This window comes from Liolophura sinensis, chromosome 6 (assembly GCF_032854445.1).
Source record: "Liolophura sinensis isolate JHLJ2023 chromosome 6, CUHK_Ljap_v2, whole genome shotgun sequence".
Taxonomy (NCBI): Eukaryota; Metazoa; Mollusca; class Polyplacophora; order Chitonida; family Chitonidae; genus Liolophura; species Liolophura sinensis.
Window position 1 is genome coordinate 21,583,321 of NC_088300.1, and position 27,666 is coordinate 21,610,986.

The 27,666-nt window shown below is 39.4% G+C and overlaps 2 protein-coding genes across 2 annotated transcripts in view; one reads left to right on the forward strand and one right to left on the reverse strand.

The window, feature by feature from the left end:
- The window catches only part of LOC135469202 (dynein axonemal heavy chain 6-like), a 90,730-nt gene extending 63,064 nt beyond the window's left edge, over positions 1–27,666 (forward strand). Inside the window, 18 exon segments of the mRNA XM_064747753.1 lie at positions 11,032–11,153; positions 11,436–11,565; positions 12,312–12,426; positions 13,298–13,434; positions 15,096–15,591; positions 16,290–16,538; positions 18,055–18,279; positions 18,701–18,911; positions 19,300–19,408; positions 19,789–20,016; positions 20,731–20,928; positions 21,279–21,472; positions 22,841–23,025; positions 23,898–24,118; positions 24,630–24,846; positions 25,727–25,878; positions 26,855–27,001; positions 27,262–27,666. Coding sequence (XP_064603823.1) covers positions 11,032–11,153; positions 11,436–11,565; positions 12,312–12,426; positions 13,298–13,434; positions 15,096–15,591; positions 16,290–16,538; positions 18,055–18,279; positions 18,701–18,911; positions 19,300–19,408; positions 19,789–20,016; positions 20,731–20,928; positions 21,279–21,472; positions 22,841–23,025; positions 23,898–24,118; positions 24,630–24,846; positions 25,727–25,878; positions 26,855–27,001; positions 27,262–27,474 — 3,549 coding nt within the window. The 3' untranslated portion in view covers positions 27,475–27,666.
- LOC135469201 (adenosine receptor A2a-like) lies at positions 3,964–8,687 on the reverse strand. Its single transcript, XM_064747752.1, has one exon. It carries the CDS (start codon positions 5,858–5,860, stop codon positions 4,988–4,990), a length of 873 nt encoding a protein of 290 aa, XP_064603822.1. The 5' UTR covers positions 5,861–8,687; the 3' UTR covers positions 3,964–4,987.

The window sequence follows — 27,666 nt, forward strand, 5'->3', positions numbered from 1 at the left end:
TTTTTTTTTTCCTTGCTGCTTGTGGGCAATTGTTCACCTTGCTGTTTGGACAGTTTCTTGTCTTACTCTTTTTCCATTGCTGATTTAGGACAGTTATTTACTATGCTTCTAGGACAGTTTCTTGCCTTACTCTTTGCTTTCCATCACTGCTCTAGAACGGTTGTTTTCCCTCATTCTGTAACACGATTAAGTTTTGCCTTCACTGCTACTTTAAACACAGATTGCTGCCCTCTGTGTCGCAACAGTTACTGTGATGTTTTAAAGTTCTTACACGTAAGTGTCTGTAAAGCTCAGCTTAGGGTGCTGTGGTTTCCACTCTATCATGGTATGTTCATGGTTATGCATAGTTCTCCAAACTGACCCAAAGGATCCTTCATAAGAGTGTGTGAGAGTTGGTCATAATCAGTTGAAGAAGGGCCAGGGATAGATATTCTTGTAGTTGTAGCAAAGCTTGGTTAAAAATAATAGGCTTTTAACTCTAGCTATGATAATTTATGTCAGTTAATCCCATTGGGCATTGTGTGTCCAGGCTGCTGCTCACAGAAAATTCTCTCGGCACCAGATCAAGAACAGTTTTTTATCTAGGCCAATTCCATTCAGTGTCTCTATGCCTGAAACATCCAAACCACACTTAGCCAGGTATTAAGCATATTACACTCTTCATACATGTAGGTAATCTTAAAACTTCTCCATTGAAATCTATTTCGGTTCATATGAGCAGATTTTATTTTAGCGCTGCTTTCAATTGTTTATGTTTCCTATAACATATTTATTTTGAATGGGTATTTAGAAAGATTCGGGCTTGGCTCTCCGTGGTTAAAATATCCATATATTGATTTTGACACGTGTGAAAGCTTTATCCTGAATGTCCAAATGAAATACATGGTTATTAAAGACAGTATCCCAGTGACAGGGATTCTGCCCTGTTCAGCTACATGTAAATGTGAATAATGCAATGTATTCAAGGAGTTGTGCTGAAAGTGAATTCCACAGCAAGCAGAATTTCGCCTGATCTCACGCCAGCATGTAATTGTGATTTGTGTTGCCTGCTAGACTGATTATTAATGCATGGCTGACAGCTGATGCGTGTGGAATTTTCTGATACACACCATGTACATACAATTTTAGGTGCAAGTAATGGACAACTTTCATCTGTTAGTTATACTTGAATCATCACATTGTAGCTGCGAAAACCTGTCTAATTCCACAACACAACAGTGATACTTGAAGGTGATTGTTAGGATAATTGCACAGATACTGCCAAAGCTTTTATATTTGGTGATACTCAGTTGCTTCAAGTTGTAAATGTTGTCAGCCGCGTTAGCCATTTAAAATGTCGTATGTGGAATATCTATTTAAAATTTGTGGCAAAAATGCTGTGTATGTTTGCTGTGAATCCAGCTTAAGTATTACTGGCATAAAATATTGTAGGCGTTGCTTTACTCAAAGAATTGCACTATCTTCTTTGAACGCTTATAGCCAGGTTTAACAAACCTACACCCTGTGTACACTTGGGAAGAGCCTGTTCATTTTTAGTGAGAGCCAGTTTCTTCAAGTGCATCAGCATCATTTACGTACTAGTTATTTATTTTGACTGGCTTGCAAAGAGTGTGTCTCTTGAACTTTTTAAGCAATTTTCATCTAACTTATTTCACAAAAGAACTCTCTTCTCTTTTGTGACCTTAACCTCTTGTTGGACATGTGCCTCCATTACCTTGTAAACAGGTCTTGCACCTGCATTTATAGCTGAATTATTTTCTTGGTGCATTGCACGGTATTTTAAAATTATTATGGTATTTTTAATTCATTGTATTCAGACATGGAAAATGTTAGGGGATATGATAATGTATTGAATTTGATGCACTTGAGTGGGCCAGTACATGACTTTAGTGTAAAAGAGTGAGTGAGTGAGTGCTTGGGGTTTAACGTCGTACTCAACAATTTTTCAGTCATATGACGACAAGGAATCTTTAGGGTGCATGTACGTGTAATGTGCCTCCTTGTTGCAGGACGGATTTCCACCGCTCTTTTATTTAGTGCTGCTTCACTGAGACAACTTACCGAAGGCAAGTAAGCCGCCCCGCCCGAGCCATTATACTGATACGGGTCAACCAGTCGTTGCACTATCCCCTTCACGCTGAACGTCAAGCGAGGAAGTTACCTTCACAAAACACAGACCTAAAGTCTTAGGTGTGACTCGATCAAGGATTGATCCTGGATCTACCGGTCCCGATAGTGTAAAAGAGGTAAAATTAGTGCAGTATTTCCGTAATTTTTTTGCAAGCAATGTGCAATAACCTTCCAAAGACGTTGGGGTTGAATCCATGACAGGCAAATGGTTATATGGGGGTAATCCTGTTTGCGTGAAACATACCTCGCACACCCAGAGGTCTGACATGTGGCATGCACAACAACAAGACAGTTTGTCAGTTGAATAACCAAGCAAAGAAATAAAGATAATTAGTTGATTTCATGAGTGGGTCAGCGAGTTTTTCAGTGATAGACAGGTGTTGACATAGAAAGTTTGACCTTGATTTCACTGATTTGGAAGTCCTGATATAGACATTAATTCTCACACTCGACATTAGAATTTGGGGGGGGGGGGGAGGAAACTGTGTTTTTAAATGGATAGCTGTACAGTTTTTCTGTACTTAAACCAGCATACATACAGCTCAGAGGGGTTATCACTAATATAACTAATAAACTATTATGATTTGTTTACATAAATAAAAGAAAAGATGATACATGTTTTGAAAAAGTGTGGTGTGTATATTAAACATTGCTTTGGAAAATATTATCAACATCAGTCACCAACTTAGATAAAGAAACTACGAAGCACAATAATTAGTGTGAGATAAAATTTAACCTTTATTGAATATTTCATGTATCAGCATCATAAACCAATTTCAAATACTTAAACACGGTAACCCTTAAACTTGCCGTGAGTTAGGTGACAGCTGACTGATAACTTGCAGAATGAGAGGAGTTATTAAAAAAAACATGCACTGATTGTGCATGACAGTCATGCAGCAATACAGCACAGCAGGGACACAGTCATGGACAGTTAACTAGGCAGTTGAAGGGCATATAAATGTCCTGTTAGATTTATCTGAAATAGAATGATGTCTTTTAAACACTTGTAACAAAGAAATGACGCATGATTTCTGAAATTGGTTCCAATCCCAAGAAAAGAGCATGTCTTGTAATACAATTTGGTGTGAAGTTACAGTTTTCAAACTCTCCAGGCCATTGAAATCAGGTAACTAAAATTAGTTTTTTTGATCATATCTCAGAAAGTTACAAACCAAAACACACCAGAAATACATCAAAGTTAAACATGTCAAAATTCAAAACTTTATATGATATGTGCCATACGTTCAACTAATCACAATTTTTTGACTGGTTTTAATGTCTTTTTGAAACTTTACATAATTAGCATTCCTCTAAATGCATATCAGAATCTGTTTTCTAGAAAAACGACCAAAGTATTGCCTGGAGAGAATAATATCCGTATTCAAGGACCATAGTTTTCCAGCATTCAGCTTGGAAGCCTAATAAAGACAACAGAAAAGCTAGTTTATTTGCTTTATTGATGGCAATCAGACCTGTAGAATACATCAACCTGTGGCATTAATCTAATACACCAGTGTAGAAACATTTTGATTTTCTCATGTTGTTCTGTGTTATATTGTATGTGGAGGATGAACCATTGACAACTGATGGACTCCCAGACCTGTCGACTTGCTGTGACAGTTTCCTTTGTGTGCCAGGTCACCTAAATCAGTGGAGTGCAGTATGGAGTCTAAAAGTTCAATGTGGACCACTTCAGTGGCCTAATTGTTAGAGCATCTCCATTGAAGAATGCGGTCATACCAAATGGTACTTGTTGCTGCCCCCTAAATTGGTGCTTAGTACTGAGTGATTGGAGCATGGAAACAAAACTGGTTGGCCCAGTGTCAGTATAATGTGACTGAGTGGGGTGTGATGTCTGGTGTCTTCGGCATGGCAGCATGACCTCACCTTGCCACAAGAAGACATAGTCTATGTACACACACCTAATGACTCTTCGTTGTCACATAACTGAAAAATTGTTAAATATGACATAAAAACCCAAGCATATATACATACATTCAAAGCTTTGTATGAACTGAGTAACTAACTATTGTGTCACTCAAAACCATTTGTAATCTGTCACTGTTATAGTGCTGAGTGATACTATCAGTCATTCAAACTCTGTGCGAACTGAGTGACTGGTGTTTGAGAGGTGTTCTTCATACAGGAACAACACAGAATACAGCCAAAAACCTGGGTGTATCTTCTTTTGATGTAGGGGATTTTGACAGCATATATGATGGGGTTGACCAGACTGTTGATGTAGGCAAGCACACTGAGGTACATAACTACCAAACCTCTGTCTTCTGGGCTCATGTAATCCACAGCCTGGCAATACCCCAACAGCATGAAAACACCTACAGAAAAAAACACAGTGTCAAATGGCCTGGCCACTGCAATTGGTAATCGAACATGTTGACATTTAAGATCTAGATTTCTGCATGTATAAAAGCAACCAGCTTCTAGAATGTTTCAGTCAGAGCATTATTTTTTACAATCTAGGTTTATATTAAGGAAATTTCCAGATAGTTATTCCAGAATTTGATTTATTTATTTATTTGATTGGTGTTTTACACAGTACTCAAGAATATTTCACTTATACGATGGCATCCAGCATTATGGTGGAAGGAAACCCACAACCATCTGTAGGTTGCTTGCAGACCTTTCCACTTAGGGCTGGAGAGGAAGCCAGCATGAGGTAGGCCTTCAGCAACCTTCCAGAATTTGCTGCACCTGTTTTACATGTAAGTTTTTATCTTGGGATCAGCTGGATATTTTGATATGACTGTATATTTGATCTTCAATATGCCAAAGCCAAGGCTTAAGAATGCCAATGACCTAATGTACAGAAAACCCCTACATTGTTGATGATCTCTTAAAACCTGCATTTTGCATTGAAGTACAAGGAAAGTATAGTTTGCTTACCAGTAGGAACCCAACACACAAAGTAGAATCCCATAAGCAGACATACAGTTTTGGTGAACTTCCATGTCCTTTTTGAAGGGCGTTTCTCTGCACTTTTTGCAGTTTGCTGTTCTGCAATGCTCTTTGCATGTCGGTGGGCCACTCTGAATATGTGTCCGTACAGTATGGCATTGATGATGAACGGTATGAGGAAGAGGAAAATTAACAGCAGAGTGTATCCTCTCTCCAGAATCAAGTAAAACCCACATTGTGGTTCTGTAGGTGATGGCATCCCATAGTTCCACCCCATCATGGGCAAGAAGCCGAACACCATAGCAATGATCCACAAGCTAACTGAAAGGCCAAGGACTGTTGTCTTTTTGAAGATCCTTTCATAGAGGTAAGGCCAAGTGATTTTCATATACCTATCAATGGTCAGGAGGCAAAGGTGAAACACGGAGGTGAGGTCAGCCCCAAGCAAAATTCCGTATCGAAACATGCACTCATGAAAAATCTGCCAGTTGCACAGATTGTAGACGGAATGGTACACAAGAAATACTCCGACAACTGTGTCAGCAATTGCCAGAACAGCAATTAGCAAGTCTGAGACATCATCCACATCTCTCTGAAGAACAGCATGTGCTGCAACTCCATTCAGGATGACAATGAAGAGGCCGATCAAAGTCAAACTTAAATTGGTAATTAAAGCTGATATGGTAACAGCATAGCAGTTTAAAGCCCAGTACAGCACATTGTCCACATGTGAACAGGTTTTGTTATGCAACATAATCTCTGTTGCATTTGTGACAGGTATAAATGCTGAAGAGTTTCTGATAATGCTCATTCTGCCTATGTGGTAGCTTGATACATGTAGGTGCAAAGCAAATTTTCATCAGTTGTTTCTCCACACCAAATTCACAGCAAGTCCTATGATCCTGCCTCAAGCCAAAATCCCTCATCCCTCGGCAAGTATAATCAGCAAAGCTTTTATCATTGTGATGGCTTTGCCCTATTGTTTACATGATCATAATCTTTGCTCTTGAGTGTGTTCAGGTCAGTTTGGTACATCAGTTTGTCCAGAATCTGCATGAACTTCAGTGAATGTGCCATTTATCAATTCATTTCATTCTGATTTGTTCAGTTCTGATTGGTAGTCATTGCACTGTATAAGCAGTCATGCTTCCACTTCCTCTGTATTGTCATATAATGTTTGGAATGAGCAGACAGTCTGTCTATCATTATCAACAATGCTCCTCTTGTTTGATCAGTAGATGTGTGTGAACACAAGGTCTTGGTGTTTGGTGAAAAATTTTGTCAGACGTGTCCTGAATCGCCTAAAGGAGTGGGCCTTGACTGGGCCAATAAGGTGCTTGCACAAGCCTCCCACCTATGTGACGCCACGTCTTCGAGAGGTGGACAACAATTCACCAAAGTTCGGTAGCTTTATTTTGGCTTCCTTCAACCGAAAAAAATGGCCCCTATCCCATGAATGAAAAATTCTTGAGTATGGCAATTCAAAACATTGCAATGAATAGCTTAGATTACCATCACCAGAATACATATCCCTGAGGAAAGCGTGTTCATCTCTTATTCAAACAGTTCAGGAAATTTTATGTTGAATAAAGAGAAGAGATAAAAGGTAGCATCAGTATCAAAAGTAATTATGTTTGAATTGATTACCTGTGATATTGTGAATTTTTGTGTAAATGTCAACATTCTGATGACATGCTGTTCAAGAGATTTGAATAATACATGAAGTTAGATCAATGATCCCTTGTTATCTGAAACAAGTGAGAATCTGGCTGCTTTATTATTATTAATTATTTTTAGAATTCTGCCAGCAAAGTTTTGCAAAAATTAGGTCTATAACAACAGTAAAACATGACTCGTGTGGAAACGCCTACTGGTCCCACTGTTTGAACACACAACACTTTGACGGAGTCATAGTCTGATATTGAATAAGAAATGGGATTTGCTGCAGCTTCATTACAATGTTGTTGTCATAGAAACCCTTGAATTGGCAAGTGTAGGTGAAAACACATTGTATCACCAATAATCAACCACACAGAATTATTGATACATGAACAGGCCTCCAAAACAGGGGTTGAGGGTTCCACTCATGAACAAATGGACATCTCCATCACATTGTACGGCCCATGGACAAAAGACTTTCATTATGACAAATGCAAACATTATGATTTGTTCTGAAATGCTAATGCAAGAGAAGTCAACAGTACAGGACCACATATTTCTTTAATTCACCTTCTGGTATATATATGTATATTGCGATGGTAAGGGTGAAATAATTCTATGTATTTGTTTATTTATTTGATTGGTGTTTTACTCTGTACTTAAGAATATTTCACATTTACAACGGCGGCCAGCATTATGGTGGGAGGAAACCGAGCAGAGCCCAGGGGAAAGTCACAACCATTCGCATGTTGCTGCCAGACCTTGCCATGTATGGCTGGGAAGGAAGCCAGCATGGGCTAGACCTAAACTTACAGCAACTACATTGATGAGAGGCTCCTGGGTCATTGCACGATGATGGCATGCTACCCACCTCAGTGAAATAATTTTTTTGTGGCATTTCTAATCTCAAGCGATCATTTATTATATATGTGTCATTCATTTAAGAAAATATGGAATGAAGAATTTAGTTCATTATGTTTCGTACATAGCTAGTGGATGGCTATATTTTAACACTTACATGTAATTCAGATTGTAAATAAGGTGTAATACATTGTACATATACATCTTGATTCCAATTTCAGATTGTCATGCAATTCTGTGTCAACATTTATCTGATGAAGTTCCATCATTCCATTTCTAAATAATAGACACTGTACATTAAAGTCTGGATAACAGTAGGAAAATGCTGAATTAGAATGAATGCTGTTTGCTCGAAGTAAATGGATTGAGAAGATGTAAAATCTGGTTTAAATACATGTATTGGATTACTCTTGGCAGAAGGATGAAGTGATCAGATAGAACCTGGGTTTACAAGTGCCATTTTAGTTTTAGGTAAATTGAATAAAAAGATTTGTTTCATGAGCTAGTTCAAATACCTCAGGGAAATAGGTTATGGGCATTATTTACTGTCATCAGTGAACATTGACAGATAATTTTGCAAATTCATCAGGATAACTTTTGTTTTACTCATTTTTTTTTCAGGAATGCTTATTTATTCTGTGATATAAAAATATCAGAAACTCAGAAACCATTCTTCTACAGAGAGAGGTTAGATGCAAATTGAAGGTACCTCATTCAGTATCTTTCTTCGACTGATTTAACATTGACCTTTTGTGCTACCGTATCATTTGAGGAAACAATGAATTGTTATTATCCGTACTAGAAGAAAACATAAAGTTATAGGCTACATTGAACATAACAAACCAATGACAATAACAGATTGTTTATGACAGCATAAATTCATTTAAACAATAATGATTGGTTTGGTAAATTTTATTTACATTGCATGTACTTCCTTCATGTTGGATAATGTTGGACTAGCTTAACAGATAGATTCTTTATATTTGGAGTGCAGCTAACTTTGCTAAGTGGCTCATTCAGCAGTAAATGGTGTTTCAAGGCTGACAACCATATATCACTTGTACACCATCAAGGGTCTTTTGAAGTCAAGAATCACAAGATACATTCCTCAAACAACTGAACACAACTGTTCCCAAATGAATATGAAAGAAATAATATATGAAATAGAAATAAAGCTGGTAACCTTTAAGAGAGAAGCACTCATTGATTTTCCTCTTCATGCAGTAAACTGAGACAGTCAATATTCTGGGCATGCTATCCAGTTTAACTTGTAGTCCCTGGATAATTTCCAGGCAGAATACATGTGTGTTGAACTGGTCTTCCACAATTGTAGCATACAAATCTGCATCACATGTAGGAAAGCATTGTCCAGGAATTGCCAGTGTTTGATGATTAACCCCAGGTACTCTGGTTTCATACGCTCATAAAATTTACTGCCATTGTTGAAGTTAAAATGTCTTCAACATGGCAAGTAAGTAAGTGCATACATGTTGGTCTTGTATTTAATATTGGTAACATCAGTTTTGTTTATAGATAAGCTTTGTTATTTGATAGTATAATATATATGTTGTTGTCTAACCACATGATACTTGACACTTAAAACAAAGCTGCATTTTAAGGGTAGAAATGGTCATCACATTTTATGTTACACATGCATTAATTATGTCTTTGCTTAAATGCATGTATAAAAATTTTACATGTGATAATAATGTGATATATAGCCAAAGACATGAAGTTTATTCCAGTGCAGAACAGTTCTTTGTTACTGACAGGTCAGGCTACTGTCCAGATTATGATCACAGGTCCAAATCTCTCTCTCTTGATCAACTGATTAGCGTGCAGTTTAACCATGTGGTTTTTATTTGTTTATCCTTTTTAGTAGATGTGGATAAAACATAGCTTTGTGAGTTAAGCCTTGGATAGACCTGTCGTCCAAACCTTTGGATAAGAGGAGCGCTCTATTATCAGTCATGTGTTTCTTGGTGCTTACATTTGTGGACAAGAGGATTTGTATAGTATTTGACATGAAGGACGAAGAATGCTGGCTTCCTACAGTTGAATTAATCATGTAGATTGATTGAACTTTGATTGAACCTTGCCGGCAAAGGTTTGTGTAACAAAAAAAAAATTATTTTTTTTGCCTTTTCAGTGACATTATGCATCCACACAGTTATATGTGAGATGCATGTAATAATGACATCTCCATAATTATATTTACCTAATAAACCTGAGGAGCCCATTGGTGTCATAATCATCACCTGATTTGGCTTTTCCTCGTTTATATCTGAGCCAGGGGGTTTGCAAAGCTGCAATTGTTATGGATGATGAATATTGCCATAGTTGCTCTAGCAACCAAGTCAACATAATGTGTTGAATGTCAGATGGTATCCTGTGGTGTTAAACCAATTTGTATTATTGTTGGCATTTGTCTCTAGGTGAACCCGCTTACGTCCATAAAGAACACATCTGACCCTATATTGATTTCCAACACATACAGAGATGGGGGTAATGTTGGGTGATGTAAATAGTGACAAATCTGTCTGCTGATCTATTACCTGTTGCCCCTCAGATTTTGCGTTTTGCACAGTCACATCTTATAGATTATCATTTCCACTGCTCATTTGAAAAATATTTATGGTACTCAACCTTCACTGTGCAATATTCTGTTTGCTATGTATATTTTGTCATTGTCATGATTTTATGTTTCTTAACAAGTTAAGCAATGTTTGTAGGCTTACAGAAACTTGTATATAGCATGAGGTCATTCATGTTGTGATGTATGATGTCATGCCTCATCGTTACCTGATTTAAGATTGAATAAGTTGCCTAAAAATGTATAATGATGTCATCACACTGAACTCAGATTGGAATGTCATGAATATTTCTATTTTCTGAATATTTCGTGTTCAACATGATGGAATCCTGGTGTGAAATAACAATTGTGTAATAACCAAATATTTAACTACATTTATGTGAAATATCACTTTTATCAGTGAAGGAAATCCTGATATGTCACCTTTTAATATATAAATATTAATTGTGATTGTACTTCAGTTCCCATGGAGCATGAATGTCCTGCTTTATGTTCTTTATTCACGGATGAAAAATGTTACAGGGATCTTCCTTTTCCTGCAAAAGCTTGCCTATTCAAATGTATCAGTATTGGTGTGATTTTTTTATGATGCCTGATTATAACTTTTAAAATACTGATTTGGTGTCCCTTAGTTGTAAGGCGTTGCCATCTGACTAAGCAGCTCGTTTGGTAGACCTTTTTGACAATATTGTATGAATTTTGTTGGTACCGTTTTGTGTTTGAATGGACAGCCAACATTTGCTGTATGTTTCAGAGTCTGAACAAATGGTATGGTATGGGAAGAGGAGGGGGGGGGGGGGATAGGGAGTCATGCATGCACATATGTTCACCTATACATAGCACTTTTTCAAATATCTCTTTGTCCCTAGCGTGTAACAGAGACTCTGGACCCAACCCTCAAGCCTATCCTGTTACAAGAGACATTTCAGCGTGGAGGCCATACCCTTATGAAGCTGGGAGATACCGAAATCGAATATAATCATAACTTCAGGTTCGAATGGGGATCATTTATTGCAACAAGAAAAAACAGTAGTTTCAAACTAGTATAATCAGTAAATGAATCAGTGAGGTAAATATAGTTTTGCTTAAGATTTTATATCATTTTGTTTTTTTTCTCTCAAATTTGTCTTTTTTGCCAATTTTTCTAATCATATACTACATGAAGGTCTGTGTGGTCGTTGTCATTGATATATGTTCATCCCGTGACATGCACTTACATGTCTAGTCAAGTAAAGACGTAGCATCAACATGGTTTATATATTCTCTGAAACAGGCTGTACCTTAGCACGTCAATGGCCAACCCCCATTATTTACCTGCAGTCTACAACAAAGTCAACATAATCAACTTTACAGTGACGTTTGATGGCCTCCAGGAGCAGCTTCTGTCAGCAGTTGTTAGTCAGGTAGAATGTACAAAACATGTTGCACACAAAGGAAAAATTCCTTGATGGTCGGGGGATTTTGTTCGTAATCATTTTTACTATTATTACAGGACGCATAAGAGCGCCTGGTCAAATTACAGTCAGAGAATATGTACATGTAAACCCATGCTCTTATTAATAAAAGCGTAATATTTTTTTTGGCAAGTATGGCATTTTCCTAAAAATTCAACTGATATTTCCTCCTGATTTTTTCAAATCAGATAGCTTTTCACTTATATGATGTGATGAGGTTTGTAAATGGGGAGACTGAAAGTAAACCATTGACCATTTGTCATGTACCTGATAAACTTCCCGACATAAAATCGCAGCTGAAACACTGGATTTGAACACAAGATCTCCATGCTTAAAAGTCTGATAGATGTATGTACTTTTCAAATGCAAGAGATCAGTGAAATTGTCATTTAGTAAGCCTGATAACATATTGGCTGCCTGTTTTGTTCCTTCTAATGCCGAAGACCAGAAATAGTGAAAGATTTATTTCAGAATATATTTGCACCGCCACGTGGTGTTTTTAAAATATATGGTTTTTGGGGAATTATTAATTTGGGGAGTTGCATCTCAGATTTTGGCCGATACATTGTGGCATTTATATTTGAATACCATCAGGGAAGATATTGTTCTGAATATCCACAAGACCCGACTTTTGTCACAACTGAGAACGGAAAACATATTCACCACTGAAATGAGTATCATGTTAACTTATATAGGAGAGGCCTCAGCTTGAACAGCAGCGTAATGAGTTACTGGACAACATAGCCAGTGACCTCCAGCTTCTGAGAGACCTTGAGGACAAGACATTGGGCCTGCTGAACAAAACAGAAGGTAAGGAATAAGTGGCAGTATTTGTGTCTGATAGACAGGTGATATAAATGTCACTAAGTGTAAGGCACAAGTCGATAGTCTTGCTCGACTATATATGGGTAAGCCAGTGCTTGAATCATTCGTCCCCCTGAACGAGACAGAAAGGTAAGCCAAAACCTGAATCATTTGGCCTCCTGAACGAGACAGAAAGGTAAGCCAAGACCTGAATCAGTTGACCTCCTGAACAAACAAAAGGGTAAAGTACTGCTTCCTTCAATTAAAATAAAAAAGACAGAAAGTGAATCATGAACAATTCAAAAAGCCATAAATCCAGATCTAGTTTGCCTTGCCTGCTGAAAGAGTCAAAGTTAAACCAAGGGTTGAATAATCTGGCCCTTGAACAAGACAGACTATTAAGCCAAGAGTGGAGGGGAAAAAGATGACCAATTCAAAAGGCCAAGTTTCAGACATCAATCTCCTTGCCTGCTAAACAATAAAGCTAATAATGTTCCAGACAAGAATCCTTTGGTCCCCTGTGACAGAAAGTTAATCCAGGGCTTCGACCATTTAACTACTAAACAAGACAGATTGCTAAGCCAAGAATGAATTGTGAATACGGTTCTTAGAACAGACTCTAGGGGACAATGCATGTTTGAGACAACAGCATGTATGTTTCATTAAGTAAGGCACATTTGATTGCGGCTGCTGAGCAAAACCTGGCCTATAAGTCTGCAGGCCTACAATGCTCGTTTTGTAAGGAACCATTTCATCTTGAATTTTTTTATGTATTCAAAAACAAAGTGTAGAAAAATTGGTTCATACATGTAATCCAATCATTCACCCCCGAACATGCAGCTCAGTCTGTTAACTGTCAAGCCACTTCCTGTTTCAGGGCATATCCTTGATGATGAGGACCTTGTGGATACCCTTCAGAAAAGTAAGGGCATGGCAGGAGAGATACACCAAAGAGTGGACCAGTCTGAAGAGACAGAGAGGAAGCTTAGCCTGGCAAGGATGAAGTACCTACCTGTGAGTGCAAAGTCAGCTGGTGGATTTTGTTTGCCATGAGGGAAATGGACTTCCTCAGATGATAACATAACACATTTTGTTTTGACAGACTTTTTTTCTTTTTGGGCTTCCAAGCTTTGCTGTGCTTGGAAGACTATTGTTCTCGTTTGGTCCTTCATTTCCAGATTACAAATCTGTATGAATTATTTTTGTACTTGGTATAGTTCTCAGGTTATGACCAAAAAACATCAAAAAAATGAAGTATGATGTAAAACCGCCCAGCGTACATACAAACATTAACAAGACCTCCCATTCAGATAACACAGGAGCTTCGTGCTAGACTGCATGAAACCCGTTCACTGTAGAGTGCTGGCTACAGGGTGTGTATTCCAATTCTGTCTGGTACATGTGGCCAAGCACTGCTATTTGAGAGCAGTTTTTTTTTTTTCTTTTCACTGTCTTTCACCATCGTCCCAATGAACATTGCCAATAACAGTCACCAATTCAAATCCAGTTGATTCCTGCCAACCTTTCTTCCCTATTTTTCTTCAATTACCATGAAATTATTTGGCACCAGTCTACTAGTCCTAGCAACATGGGGTTCATATCCAGTCTACCCCTTACCTATTCTGTACCTTCTTCTTACTAAATTCATATCTGAGAAATTCATTTGGAGAGTTTAGTGTCTGATATGGATTACATCTTTTTTGTGGCTCGTATTAGACAAAGCTGGGATCTTTTCAGAAGAGCACAGAACTAATAGATTTGAACTCACAGTGGTGGGGAAAGTGAAAGGTTTTTGAAATTGGCAGCTAAAAGGTGTGTGTACAGACTGCTGCAAAGCCGTATAACTGCATGTAGTTCTAGTTTAATTTGTATTCTAATTGTTCGTGGACATAAGCCATGGTTTTCTTTCTTCTGTTTGTCAGGTGGCCTCACAAGAGGAGGGTTTATCTTTACCTTGGCCTGCATCATTGTATCTTTCTGTCAGATAAATAGCAGCTCTATCCGTTTTCATGGTTATATTGTTCTATTTGTTCTCAATTTGTTTGTTAGATGGAAACTGATAGAACCATGCAGTACTTTGTTTTCACATTCATATTCTGTACCTGACTGCTTTCTCTACTTGATTCCAAGTATAATGAATATTCTGATTTGCCAGGAAGCAAAAAGGGGAGCAGTGATCTACTTTGTCCTGACCCAGATGTACCTGATTCTGCTGGTCTGTTTGTAAGGTATCCACCCAAGGAGCAATGCTGTATTTTGTCCTGACCCGGATGTACCTGATTCTACTGTTCTCTTTGTAATGTATCCCGGATGTACCTGATTCTGCTGTTCTGTTTGTAAGGCAGCCTCCTGGGGAGCAGTGCTGTATTTTGTCCTGACGTGCATATACCTGTTTCTTTGTGTGCTGTTCTCTTTGTCAGGTTGTCACATGAGGAGCAGTGCTGCACTTTGTCCTGGTCTGTATGTACATGTACCTGCATTTATGTTTACTGTTTTGTTTGTCAGGTAGCCACACGAGGAGCAGTGCTGTACTTTGTCCTGGCCTGGATGTACATGTACCTGCATTTATGTTTACTGTTCTGTTTGTCAGGTAGCCACACGAGGAGCAGTGCTGTACTTTGTCATGGCCTGGATGTACATGTACCTGCATTTATGTTTACTGTTCTGTTTGTCAGGTAGCCACACGAGGAGCAGTGCTGTACTTTGTCGTAGCAGACCTGGCCAGCATTGATGTCATGTACCAGTTCTCCCTGAGCTGGTTCCAGGAGATGTTCACAGCAAGCATCAACCCCACCTCAGAGAACCGGCCCCAGAGCACCAATACACCCTTCCTAAGCGGAACCCTGCGGCCACGAAGCCGGGAAAGCTTGGACATATCCACACCAACACCTCGGGTGTCTGACACAGACCTGGCATCTCACATGAGGAGCATGATAGAGCACCTTTCCTCCAGCATCTATCGTGTGGTGTCCGTGGCACTGTTTGGGCACCACCAGCTCACATTCTCGCTCATGCTGTGCACTAGTATCCTAAGAGCAAACCCCTCCCCCCGCCAGCCTGATTCCCAATACAACAATTCTGAGGTAATCCCAGATGGGGAGTGGCAGACATTTCTACAAGGACACGTCCTGGCAAGCATGCTGGACGAAGAGCAGTTGGCTAACCATGACGGTCAGTGGTGGTCACACACATTTAATTTTTAAGTATCCTGTAAATAAATAAATAGGTACTTTCTTTTCATTTATCAAAGGTCTTCTAGAGAGTAGTTCTCTAGTTGTGAAGTTCTGACATCCTATGTATTCTTTTCCTTACATAGCATATTATCTACCAACGAGAGGTAAATTACTGGGAAGATTTATGATTTTTTTTTTCTTCATTTTACAGCATTAATTTTCACAAATGGATGCATTTTGATGCATGATGCATTGTCTGGTTTGATGAACATTGTGCTTAAAAATGTTAATTGTCAGAATATTTTTGAAAACAGAACCTCTGTTTTATCATTCCAAGTTACTTGTGTACGGACATTAATACAGCATTCCAATACTGTAAAATACACCAGGAAAGGGCTAGAGCTGATATGTGACATTACTGCTTGTGTATATGTGCCTAACATAATTGAGATTTACACACTTCTAATTTAAGGACTTTTTGTAATGTGTAGCAGTTTGTTCATCCAGAAAAAAACGTTTTGTCTTTCTACACCATGTATGCTATTATATGCGCTGTCGTAAAACAAAATTGTAGCGTGAAAAGGGGAGAAGGTTATGACATTTTGTGGAAGAAAATCATGATATATTCTGTTTTTGCATTAAGTAATATTGTACTATTCTCTGATAACGTGTGTGTATTTCTGTGGTGTGTTGCAGGCCTAAGCGCCATGGAGAGGCTGGAGATACAAAGTGCTGAGTATGCAGAGTCTGAGAGGAAGAGTAAACGTCCTCCATCGTGGATAAGTGAGCGAATGTGGCGCCAGTGCCAGTACCTGGAAATCACCCTTGCCCCATTCTCACTGCTCTGCCGCAGTCTCATCTCTAACAAGGCCCAGTGGCAGGCCTTTTACACCAGCATGGACCCCTATGAGCTCATGGCCAGGAAGTACCTAAAGAGCTCAGATGGTACATATACTTAGTTTGTACAAAGGCTTCTTCAAGAGTGTATCAGATAACACCTGTATTATATGAAACAAGCGTGTACTAACTGATATACATGTAGGTGGTATTCATACATTTGATCAGCATGTGCAAAGACCTGCATCAGACCTAAGCAAATTCAGTAGTTCAGCATACCCTAATTTTTAAATCTTTTCAACAACCTCTGAAACCAGTAGTTTGAAACATTCTGTATTGGAGAAGCAACGAGCAACAGTTGATTCTTTTTAGGAATCAACTGTTGCGAGTTGTTTCTCGTACTTAAACATGTTTGCAGTAATGTAACAAATATTGATTCGTTTTCAAGAATCACACAGTGTCATTTCAAACTTTACAATTAGCGTCAATGAATGCTGGCTGTGCAGCATTTATTTGCATAGTTGAACATAATACGTAGCATGGTTGATCTTTCTTGACGGTGTTACATGAAGTTTTGGTGCAACAGGACTAAATCTTTAAGCCAATGGGAGTCCAGTTGGTTTTACTCAATATAGGTTACTACATGAGCTTATATCTATACACCTTTCCCAATACCAGTTGATTCTTGGAAAAGAAGCGATCGGCTATAAAGGAATTCGGTCACAGCAAACGTTTAAAGTCGTCCAAAAAGACAAGGTTGCATGGCCTTCCAGGTTAGCTGGAATGTTTTAGAGCCTTGTGTTTGTGGGTTCCAATCCTGCTCTACCATGCACCAAACGAAGGCGCACTCAGGTGCTACAAGTCGTCACCCTTCACCACTCAAACCACTAACTCCCAGGTGTGGATTCTTGAAAAACATTGAACAGCTCAGACAATAGCATAAGGTCATAGCAAACATTTAAGAGAGAATAATTGGCACAGTTTTATGAAGCTTGCATCTTTAGTGACACAAACAAATGAATGTAGGTTTAATTTTCATAAAAATTGTAGGCATAAATTCCACCAAACAAGTGCTTTATAGGTCTAAAAGGTTGAACATTTACCTCATTTCCTGACATGTTAGGTGTTTTATTGATTAGGAACAAAGTGTATTAAATCTGGCATTACCTGTCCTAGTCACTTAACCAGACGTGAAATTTCTGAAAGAAGTGGGGAAAACAAGGAAGTGGTGGAAGTACATGACTGGGCAGAGCCGTCCATTGGTTTGTCCAAAGAATAAAAAGCCTGGGTGTATACAGATGACATGGTTTTCTGCACATTAACTTTAATAGGTGAAATATTCTTCAATATGGCTTCAAACACCAAATAAATAAAGGTGATTCTGATTTAAGAAGTGGTCTTACTGTCTACCAAACAATATGGCTTTCTCCTCTGGGGGAAAGTCTGTCTGCCGCATGCAGGAAAGTTGTTCATTTACTTACCAGTTAGGCCTTGTGGTTTACTGCAGTTTACTCTACCCATAAAATTACCACCCTAATACACATGTATGTCAAAAATTTGCACTACGTTCGACGTAAATGAATAAGTACATGTACAAGTGAAATCTGCATCACTGTTTTGTCAGATGACACATCTCTAAACTTGGTGGTCTTTGAGTGGGAGAGGCTGACCTCCTTCCAGAGGTTACTTATGATCCGTATCCTGCGTCCTGATGTCCTCACTGCTACCTCACGTCTCTTCGTGGAGAAACACCTTGGCCCGTCTTACCTGTCATCTGGATCCTTTGATCTGAAGGAAATTTACGAGGAGTCCACAGCAAAGACACCCTTAGTCTTCATCCTTTCACCAGGTCTGTTGGACACTGTACTTTGTGTCAAAATAAAACAATTAGTCACCATAATAACACTTGCCTTGCAAGAGTATTTTGATAACATTACAATGAGCATAAACTGTTTCACAGGACTAAGGTCATGGTAAAGGACCTAAAAAGGTATTGTTTTTGGAGGCAAGTGAATACCATCAAAATATTATTTTTAATAATATTTGTACAATAGGATATCATCCTTCTTTTCAGAAAACCTTTTTCAGACCGACAAGACTCTCAGAATTTTGGGCCAAATACATACCTGGATATATATTTTCTGATTTACATCTCGAGACTTTGTGCATGTCTTAATGTAATTTGATACATGTACGTATGAATATATGCATATGATATATATGTTGTGAACACGTGCTATTAACTCTGTTTGTGTGGTGTCATTGCACAGGTTCTGACCCTGCCTCGCAGTTACTCAGGTTTGCTAAGGAGTTAAGGGGGAGCACATTACACCTAGACATGATCTCCCTGGGGCGGGGCCAGGGTCCTAAGGCAGAGGAGCTCATCTCTAAGGCCCAGATCCTGAAGGGTCGCTGGGTGTTTCTACAAAACTGTCACCTAGCTGCCTCCTGGATGCCTAAACTACAAGCCTTAGTTGAAAGGTAAAAACCATCACTCTAGAAAACTGAATACAATAATTTGAAACTTTTTAGTTGCAAAATACACAAAATTTAATTCCTTAAATTGAGTTTTTAAAGCTCATATTGTATCATCATAGATGGGAAGGTCTTTCAGTAATCTGCAGATGGCCGTGGGATTCCTCCCATCATAATTCCTGTAATCCTCATGTAAGTGAAATATTCTAGAGTAAGATGTGGAACACCAATCAAATAAATGAATCAGTTTGCATCACAGATGTGACACTTTTGTCAGATGAAGAACAGTTCATCATATATTAAACAATTACAACATGACTATTACAGTCCAACAGCATGATAGCAGAGTCCATGAGTGTATGAATTGTTTTCTCTGCTCTCTTCCTGCACCCAGATTCAGCCGGCCTCAACCTGGTCAGGACATCGACCCTCAGTTCAGACTCTGGCTCAGCTCTAAGCCTGACCCTAGCTTTCCTGTTTCCATTCTACAGAAGGGACTCAAGGTATGTCACTTCAAAGGTTTGGCCTACAAAGCAGTGAGTACATGTTTTCAGTGAAGGTAATTTTTTTTTTACACATAAAAATGCTGACTGATTTCGTTCATGCTTGTTGATTGACTATTATCATTTTCATGATTGTAGTGTATACATAGTGAGTTAAAAATGCTTCTTTTTTGTCCTTTTATTATCAGCATGTTATCTGAAACTTCACTCAGCATGCCAGTCATTGTTTGTTACTCTATAAAAGGTGGTTTTACCGTATCCCTTGCATGTCCCATCAGAGTATGTATGAACTGATGGGAACCTAGGGTAGCAGTTTCACTCAGGAGCACGCTGAAAGTCCCACATGACCTATATGCCATTTGGTGTTTTTGTTTTGTCAGATGACAATTGAGCCACCTCAGGGACTGAAGGCCAACCTGCTCAGGTCATTTGGCTCTGGGGGATCAGGGAATGTCACACAGAAAATGTATGAGGAAGGCAGAGCTGGTGCCAACTGGAAAAGCCTACTCTTCAGTCTTTGCTTTCTGAATGGAGTTCTGCATGAGAGGAAAAAGTATGGTGCCTTAGGCTGGAACATCCCATACGAATTCAATGATTCAGATTTAGAGGTTAGCCATTACCTGTGATGATTATTGATTTCCACTGTTTATCTATACTTTCAACATTTTGATGAAGAGCAGAATAATATATTTGTAACAGTGTTCACATCCATATAAAACAAGGCCAGAGTTTGAGCTTCTGTGAGTTTGAGCTGAGTTTCTCTCAGGCTCTGTCCGTTTCCTCCCGCCATAATTCATAAAAGTGAAATATTCTTATAAACTAATCAAACCAAATCAAATACTAATGTACTACTACAGCATGTACTCCTATGTCATATTTTGGATTGGGTCTCTGCTTGAGTATGGTATAATGTCCAGCTGCCTGCTAAGGAATCATGCTCATATAGCTGTACATTTAAGTATTCATAGAATTGGTGTTTTACACTGCACTCTGAAGAATATTTCACTTATATGATAGTGGGCAGTAACATTGTTGGAGGAAGCCCATGGCCATGTTCAGAGTCATCATGCTGCGCTAGCACATTAACCACCCAACCATGGAGATCGCATATATATGTAGATGTTCAATCATATGGTTACAATGTGCATAAACTATTAACAAGTGCCCTGGAAAAAAAAATTTACTCTTTGTCATGTACATTATTCCAGTATTGAAATCTGGGTATGTTTAAGTAAAACCATGGTTTGCCATTGTTACATGTACATGTATCAGTAGCACACAACTTTAGGGTGTATAGTGATGTGAATATCTTGTGTTTGCAGGTGTCAGTCCTCCAGCTACAGATGTTACTGTCAGAGCAGGACAGTGTGCCCTGGAAAGCCTTGACTTTCCTGACTGGTGAGGTAACCTATGGTGGCCGTGTGACTGATGAGTGGGATCGGCGCTGCCTCCTGAGCCTGCTCGAGAGATTTTACCATCCCCATGTCTTGTCCCCTAACCACAAGTTCTCCTCTGATGGGGTGAGTAGAGAAGCTGGGAGGGGAAATGTATTGCATTTGAAATGTATCCAAATTGTGTACCTTGCTAGTTTATAAGTTGCCATTATCAAAATCTATATAGTGATGATCACTGTTCATTTATTCCTAACATGGTAGTCTTATTCAACAAAATGAGTATAGCCCATAGCCCTGGGTTAAGTGGAATTAGACCCAAGTTAAACAGAATTGTGAGCATAAATGTTCTATATGAAGTGTATATATTTCTATATGTTTTCTATACACACATAGTGGAATTGAATATTTCAGAGATGTGCACTTTCAGACACCGCTCCATTGCATAGTCATGTTTGGGTATTTGCTGTCTGCCCCAGGTGTACAAGAGTATCAGTGCTGACCTGAGCTATGAGGGTGTGGTCCAGTACATAGAGGCCCTGCCAGAGGCTGACTACCCTGAGGTGTTTGGCATGACTGAGAACGCAGAAAATGCTTTCAGGCAATGGCAGGGGAACACTCTAGTGGAGACCATTCTCAGTGTTCAACCTAGACTAGGAGGAACTGTGAGCAGGTAAGGTGATCAGTAGCAGAAGTTCTCTGTACTCACCTGTGTGATAGAGGATACCTTCAGACAATGGCAGGGGAACATTCTAGTGAAGACTATTCTCAGTGTTGAACCTAGACTGGGAGGAGCTGTGGGCAGGTAAGGTGACAAGTAGCAGAAATTTCCTGTTCCCACCTGTCTGATAGAGAACGCCTTCAGACAGTAGCAGGGGAACACTCTAGTGAAGACCATTCTCAGTGTTGAACCTAGACTGGGAGGAGCTGTGGGCAGGTAAGGTGACAAGTAGCAGAAATTACCTGTTCCCACCTGTCTGATAGGGAACGCCTTCAGACAATGGCAGGGGAACATTCTAGTGAAGACCATTCTCAGTGTTGAACCTAGACAGGGAGGAGCTGTGGGTAGGAAAGGTGACAAGTAGCAGAAATTTCCTGTTCCTTCCTGTCTGTTAGAGAACGCCTTCAGACAGTGGCAGGGGAACATTCCAGTGGAGACTATTCTCAGTGTTGAACCTAGACTGGGAGGAGCTGTGGGCAGGTAAGGTGACAAGTAGCTGAAGTTACCTGTTCCCACCTGTCTAATAGAGAACGCCTTCAGGCAGTGGCAAGGGAACACTCTAGTGGAGACCATTCTCAGTGTTGAACCTAGACTGGGAGGAGCTGTGGGCAGGTAAGGTGACAAGTAGCAGAAATTACCTGTTCCCACCTGTCTGATAGACAACGCCTTCAGACAGTGGCAGGGGAACATTCCAGTGGAGGCCATTCTCTTTGTTGAACCTAGACTGGGAGGAGCTGTGGGTAGGAAAGGTGACAAGTAGCAGAAATTACCTGTTCCCACCTGTCTGATGGAGAACGCCTTCAGACAGTGGCAGGGGAACACTCTAGTGGAGACCATTCTCACTGTTCAGCCTGTACTAAACTGACATTTGATGAGATCGTACTAGACCTGTGTCAGGACATCACCTGTGTGTGTTAGTTACCTGTACAATACCATTGTGTTGTAGGTCAGGTAAGACAAATGATGAGATTGTACTAGACCTGTGTCAGGGCATCACCTGTGTGTGTTAGTTACCTTTACAATACCATTGTGTTGTAGGTCAGGTAAGACAAATGATGAGATTGTACTAGACCTGTGTCAGGGCATCACCTGTGTGTGTTAGTTACCTGTACAATACCATTGTGTTGTAGGTCAGGTAAGACAAATGATGAGATTGTACTAGACCTGTGTCAGGGCATCACCTGTGTGTGTTAGTTACCTGTACAATACCATTATGTTGTACATGTAGGTCAGGTAAGACAAATGATGAGATTGTACTAGACCCGTGTCATGACATCACCTGTGTGTGTTAGTTACCTGTACAATACCTGTGTGTTGTAGGTCAGGTAAGACAAATGATGAGATTGTACTAGACCTGTGTCATGACATCACCTCTCAGCTGCCCCCCACTGTAGAGGAACTGGGCTTGGCTGCTGATCTTTCTGGTAAATCATGTCACCTCACACTTAGACAAGTACTGAACCAGGAGGTCATCAAACCGCAGGAACAGACCACTTCACGTAGAGGTAAGACTAGGCTCTTTGGCACAACAAATTGATGTACACAGACAATACTAGTACATATATAAATATTTCTAGACAGTTTGAGTGTTGATTAAATATGGATAGTGCTATATTTAATTTCCGTGGCTGGATATTTGGTGTTGCTGTGAATGTTGACAGTGCTTTTAATGTGCAATTTTGTAATCTGCATAAGAGAAGATTTAAAGGCAAAGAAAATAATATTTAAAACATGAAGTGTATGTCGGATGAAAAAACATTAAATTCTGTCCAGGAATTTTTTCAGAAATTTCCTGATTTTTTCTTTTTTTTTTTTTAAATTTTATCAACCATTTAAAATGCATTTGAAACATTAATATTGTACTGTGGCCTTTCTGGCCATATTGTGACTACTGACATCACGTGATATTTTTTGCCGCACATGCAGACTGCCTGACTTCGGCATTCAAAATGCATTTGCCGAGTGGACACAGAAACAAACTACATGTCACCTAAAGTATTTATTAATGAACACATTTTGCTTGATTGTGACTGATTCATCCACTAATAAAGGGCCCCTTAAAAGGTTTTTGTGAAGTTGGTCTAATTTAATATGAGAAAACTTAACTTTTGGTATCAAAGATTCATTTTAAGGCCACTTGCGTAATTCTAAAAGGACATGGTTTACGCATCAAGCTTTAGGTTAAATTCAGCAAAAAATCTGAATATTTCACCAATGATATCCACTGGATTCAAATAAATCACTGTAGAGTTTGATGTTTTAAAATAATTTTAATCTGTTGGAAAAATTCTAATAAAAAAAGGATCCATTTTTTGTCAGATTTTATGCCTCTGCACAGACCTAGTGTTGTTTTAGTCTTATTTCATTGCCATTGTAGTTGGTTCAGGGTCCACATCAGGTGGCCGCAGCCCTCTGGGTAAATCAGCCCTCCTTACAGTTCTGCGTCAGGAGATTGACAGGTTTGACATCCTGCTTCATTTGATCCACAAGTCCTTACAGGGGCTTACCCTGGCAGTGAAGGGGGAAAGGGTAATGTCTGAGCAGCTGGAGGAAGCGTACTATGCCCTGCTGAACCAGAGGGTGCCTGCTCAGTGGAAGGTATGTAGTAACAGTGAAAACAGCAACAGTGGAAATTACATTGGAGTGGTCTTAATGTACTAAACAAAGTTTGCTTGACAAACGCCACAAATAACTTAAATATACTTGGTATAAATGGCAATCAAAAATAACAGTCAGACGGAACCATCCTGTGGGACAAGATTTTCCCTGAGGGTGAGTGTACAGTAATTTTTGAGACACTAACAACTGTGGTTAGAGAACCTCTAAAGAAAACGTGAAATAGGCCTATATGTAGATGCCTGCCTAGTGAAAGGGAGCTGGCTACTGTTCCGGTGATACAGATGTATCACCACAAGTACGTGATGGTGAGCTTGTTACTGCACGTGTGCACTCCAGGTGTTTGGTTATACATATGTGACCCTTTAGGACTCACCCTGTTACATACCCTATCTATCTCAATATACACAGTCAAAATGTCATAATTCAGATTCAGAAAAGTCTCCATCTATCTCTGTCATCTGTGTTACCACCTGTTCATGTGTTTCTGCAGGCTGCAGCCTACGAGTCATGTAAGCCACTGGCAGCCTGGGTAAGAGACCTGGTCAGGAGGGTTGAGTTCTTCTCTAGCTGGGCAGAGTTGATCACTTCCAGGTATGAGAACCGACTCAAGGTCAGTGTATCAGGCCGCAGACTCTCGGAGGCATCATCAGAGTCAGAGAGAGACCAGCCCCGTGCCTTCTGGCTCTCAGGCTTCTACTTCCCACAAGGTAGGATGGCAAGATCACATAAACCCTATTTTTCCGGTTATAGAGTTCAAATCCATGGGCTGATTTCACAAATTAGCCATTTTTGACTTAAGGCAAAGTTTAAAAACTTGTCAGTGTACTTAGTTTGAAATTTGGATGCAGTTGACATCTGATAATGTTTATGAGGATGTTAGAATTGTTCAGAAAATGATTTTGTGAAATCAGTCCCTGATTGTGTAATTTTGTCTGTGCTCGTCTTATGACATTTTTGGTACAAGTCTCTCATGAATTTATCCTGGTTACAGTGTTACAAAATCATATTAATTTTTTTTTATGGCCCCCTTGTAAATGGAATATCTTATGTGCAAGATATCTCTGAAATCTTATGTGCAAAATTTTGTACAGTCTTTCTTATCACACTATAAGTATGGTCATTAATTTTTAAAGACCAAATTTTTTTTATCTTTTTATTTTTGGCAGTGTTACAGAGTTTGGACTGGGGTTTTCCTTTTACATACCTAAATGTTTATTGATTTTGCTCGTAACCTAGAAAGATGTGTGTGTGTGTGTGGGGGGGGGGGGGGGGGGGGGGGGTCTCGCATTGACTTGTACATGTAGCCTAATTCTTCAACCTTTTCAGCCGCCTCTGCAGCTAGTATTATGAAACATTCTGAGAGAACTATGGAGAGTAGAGAAAATAATTTACACATTTTATGAATCTTGCGTCTTTAACGACACTAGCAAATTATTTTTAAGGTCATTTTCATAAGAATTCTGTGCATACATTCCACTTTAATGGTTTAAAAGGTTGCAGATGTATAGTAGTTTTGTCAGATTCTTGCTGGTAGAAATTCTCCAAACACCACTAACAGTTTGACTTTATCTCTATATGTGTATGCAGGTTTTCTGACAGCTGTCCTCCAGAACCAGGCTCGCAAAAAGAACATCTCCGTGGATTCTCTGAGCTTTGACTTCAGGATCCAGAAGGTGGACAATGAGGAGAGCCTGACCAACATAAGAGAGGAACACTCAATAAAGGAGGTGGCCTTCCAGGTATAATTACACTGTGCTACCTCCCATTACAGCAGATCTGTGTTCATACTGTGTACAAGTGATGTGACAATAACTGGTTCCTAATGACCACCTCTCTACTTCATGTACTGTGCATGTACAAGGTAATGATATTGTAATGGAAGAAAAATCTTTCCATTGGTATTCTGTATGGTTAAAGCTTTACATTATTTAAACTTAGCAAATGGCTTTTTAACCCCTTTGTTTTATAGTTTGTGAGGATCTTACCCTTTGAATGTGATACACCATTTCGTAGATACATGTATAAAACACAGCAGCCATAAGGAACGGGAGAGGTGTGAAGTATATCACAGGCAGTCCTGTTTTAAGCTTCACGTTCTACCATGTCACAAGAATTACACAGGCTTTTTTCCAGATAGTTTATGTTATATTCTTTCAGTTTTCTCTTATATTCTGTTAGTTTAATGTCATCCTTATTAGTTTAATGCCGTCTTGTCAGTGTAATGTTATCTTCTGTCAGTATAATGCCATCTTCTGTTAGTGTAATGCCATCTTCTGTCAGTATGATGCCATCTGCTATAAGTATGATGCCATCTTCTATATGTATGATGCCATCTTCTGTCAGTATAGTGCCATCTTGTCAGTGTAATGCCATCTTCTGTACATATGATGACATCTTCTGTCAATGTAATGCCACCTTCTATAAGTATCATACCATCTTCTGTCAGTATAATGCCATCTTCTGTCAGTATAGTGCCATCTTGTCAGTGTAATGCCATCATCTGTACATATGATGACATCTTCTGTCAATGAAATGTCATCTTCTGTCAGTGTAATGCCATCTTCTGTAAGCATAATGCCATCTTCTGTCAGTGTAATGCCACCTTCTGTAAGTATATTGCCATTTTCAGGTTGATGCCATGCTATGTCAGTATAATGCCATACCCAGTCTAGCTGTCTGTGTACTGATCACATGTGTTGTGTTATTTTGCAACAGGGTAACTCACCCCCAGAGGATGGGGTCCTGGTATTTGGTCTAGTCCTGGACGGGGCGCGCTGGGACGTCCACGCTGGCGTGTTGAGAGATTCCTTCATGGGACAACGCTTTTGTTGGCTCCCCGAGATACACTTTGTCCCTGTAAAGGTCAGTAAAATAGCTATGAAAAAGCAAAGTAAACATGTACAGACATATCCTAGTACCTATTAGATCACATTTCTCCAGGGACCAAGGTGGCTGAGGTGTTTGAGGTGGCTAGCGTGCCTGCATGGCGCAGTGATCCAAGAGCCTGGATCCATAATGCTGGCCACTGTTGTATATGTGAAATACTTTCACATAAAGTAAATAAATAAAACAAAATAAATGAAATAAATAAATAAATCAGTTTTCTCCATTGTTATTTACAGATGGAGGCATCAACAGAGACTAGTGGTCGGCAGGATAAGAAAAATAAGACTGTGTACCAATGTCCACTGTACAGGACCTCTGCTAGAACAGGCACTCTGTCTTCTACAGGCCACTCCACCAACTTTGTCACTGCGGTTAGTTTGCCTTCTGACCAGCCTCCCAACTTCTGGATCATGAGGGGCGTGGCACTGCTCTGTCAGCTGGATGAATAAATACCCTGATTTGAACAGTGGGGATGATTGTCAGTTTGTGGAACAAACCTGTCTAATCTGAGGGATAGAACACTTCCATCAACTGAAAATTCTGTGTCAAGGGAAACACAACACACAACCCTTTCTTTCATTTGAGGGGCATTGGCCTTCTGTATGAAAGCATGTCATGTTTAGGGTGGTGCGCAACCTAAT

Coding starts and splice junctions, on each gene's coding strand:
- LOC135469201 (XM_064747752.1), bottom strand. CDS start 5,860: ATGAGCATTATCAGAAACTCTTCAGCATTTATACCTGTCACAAATGCA.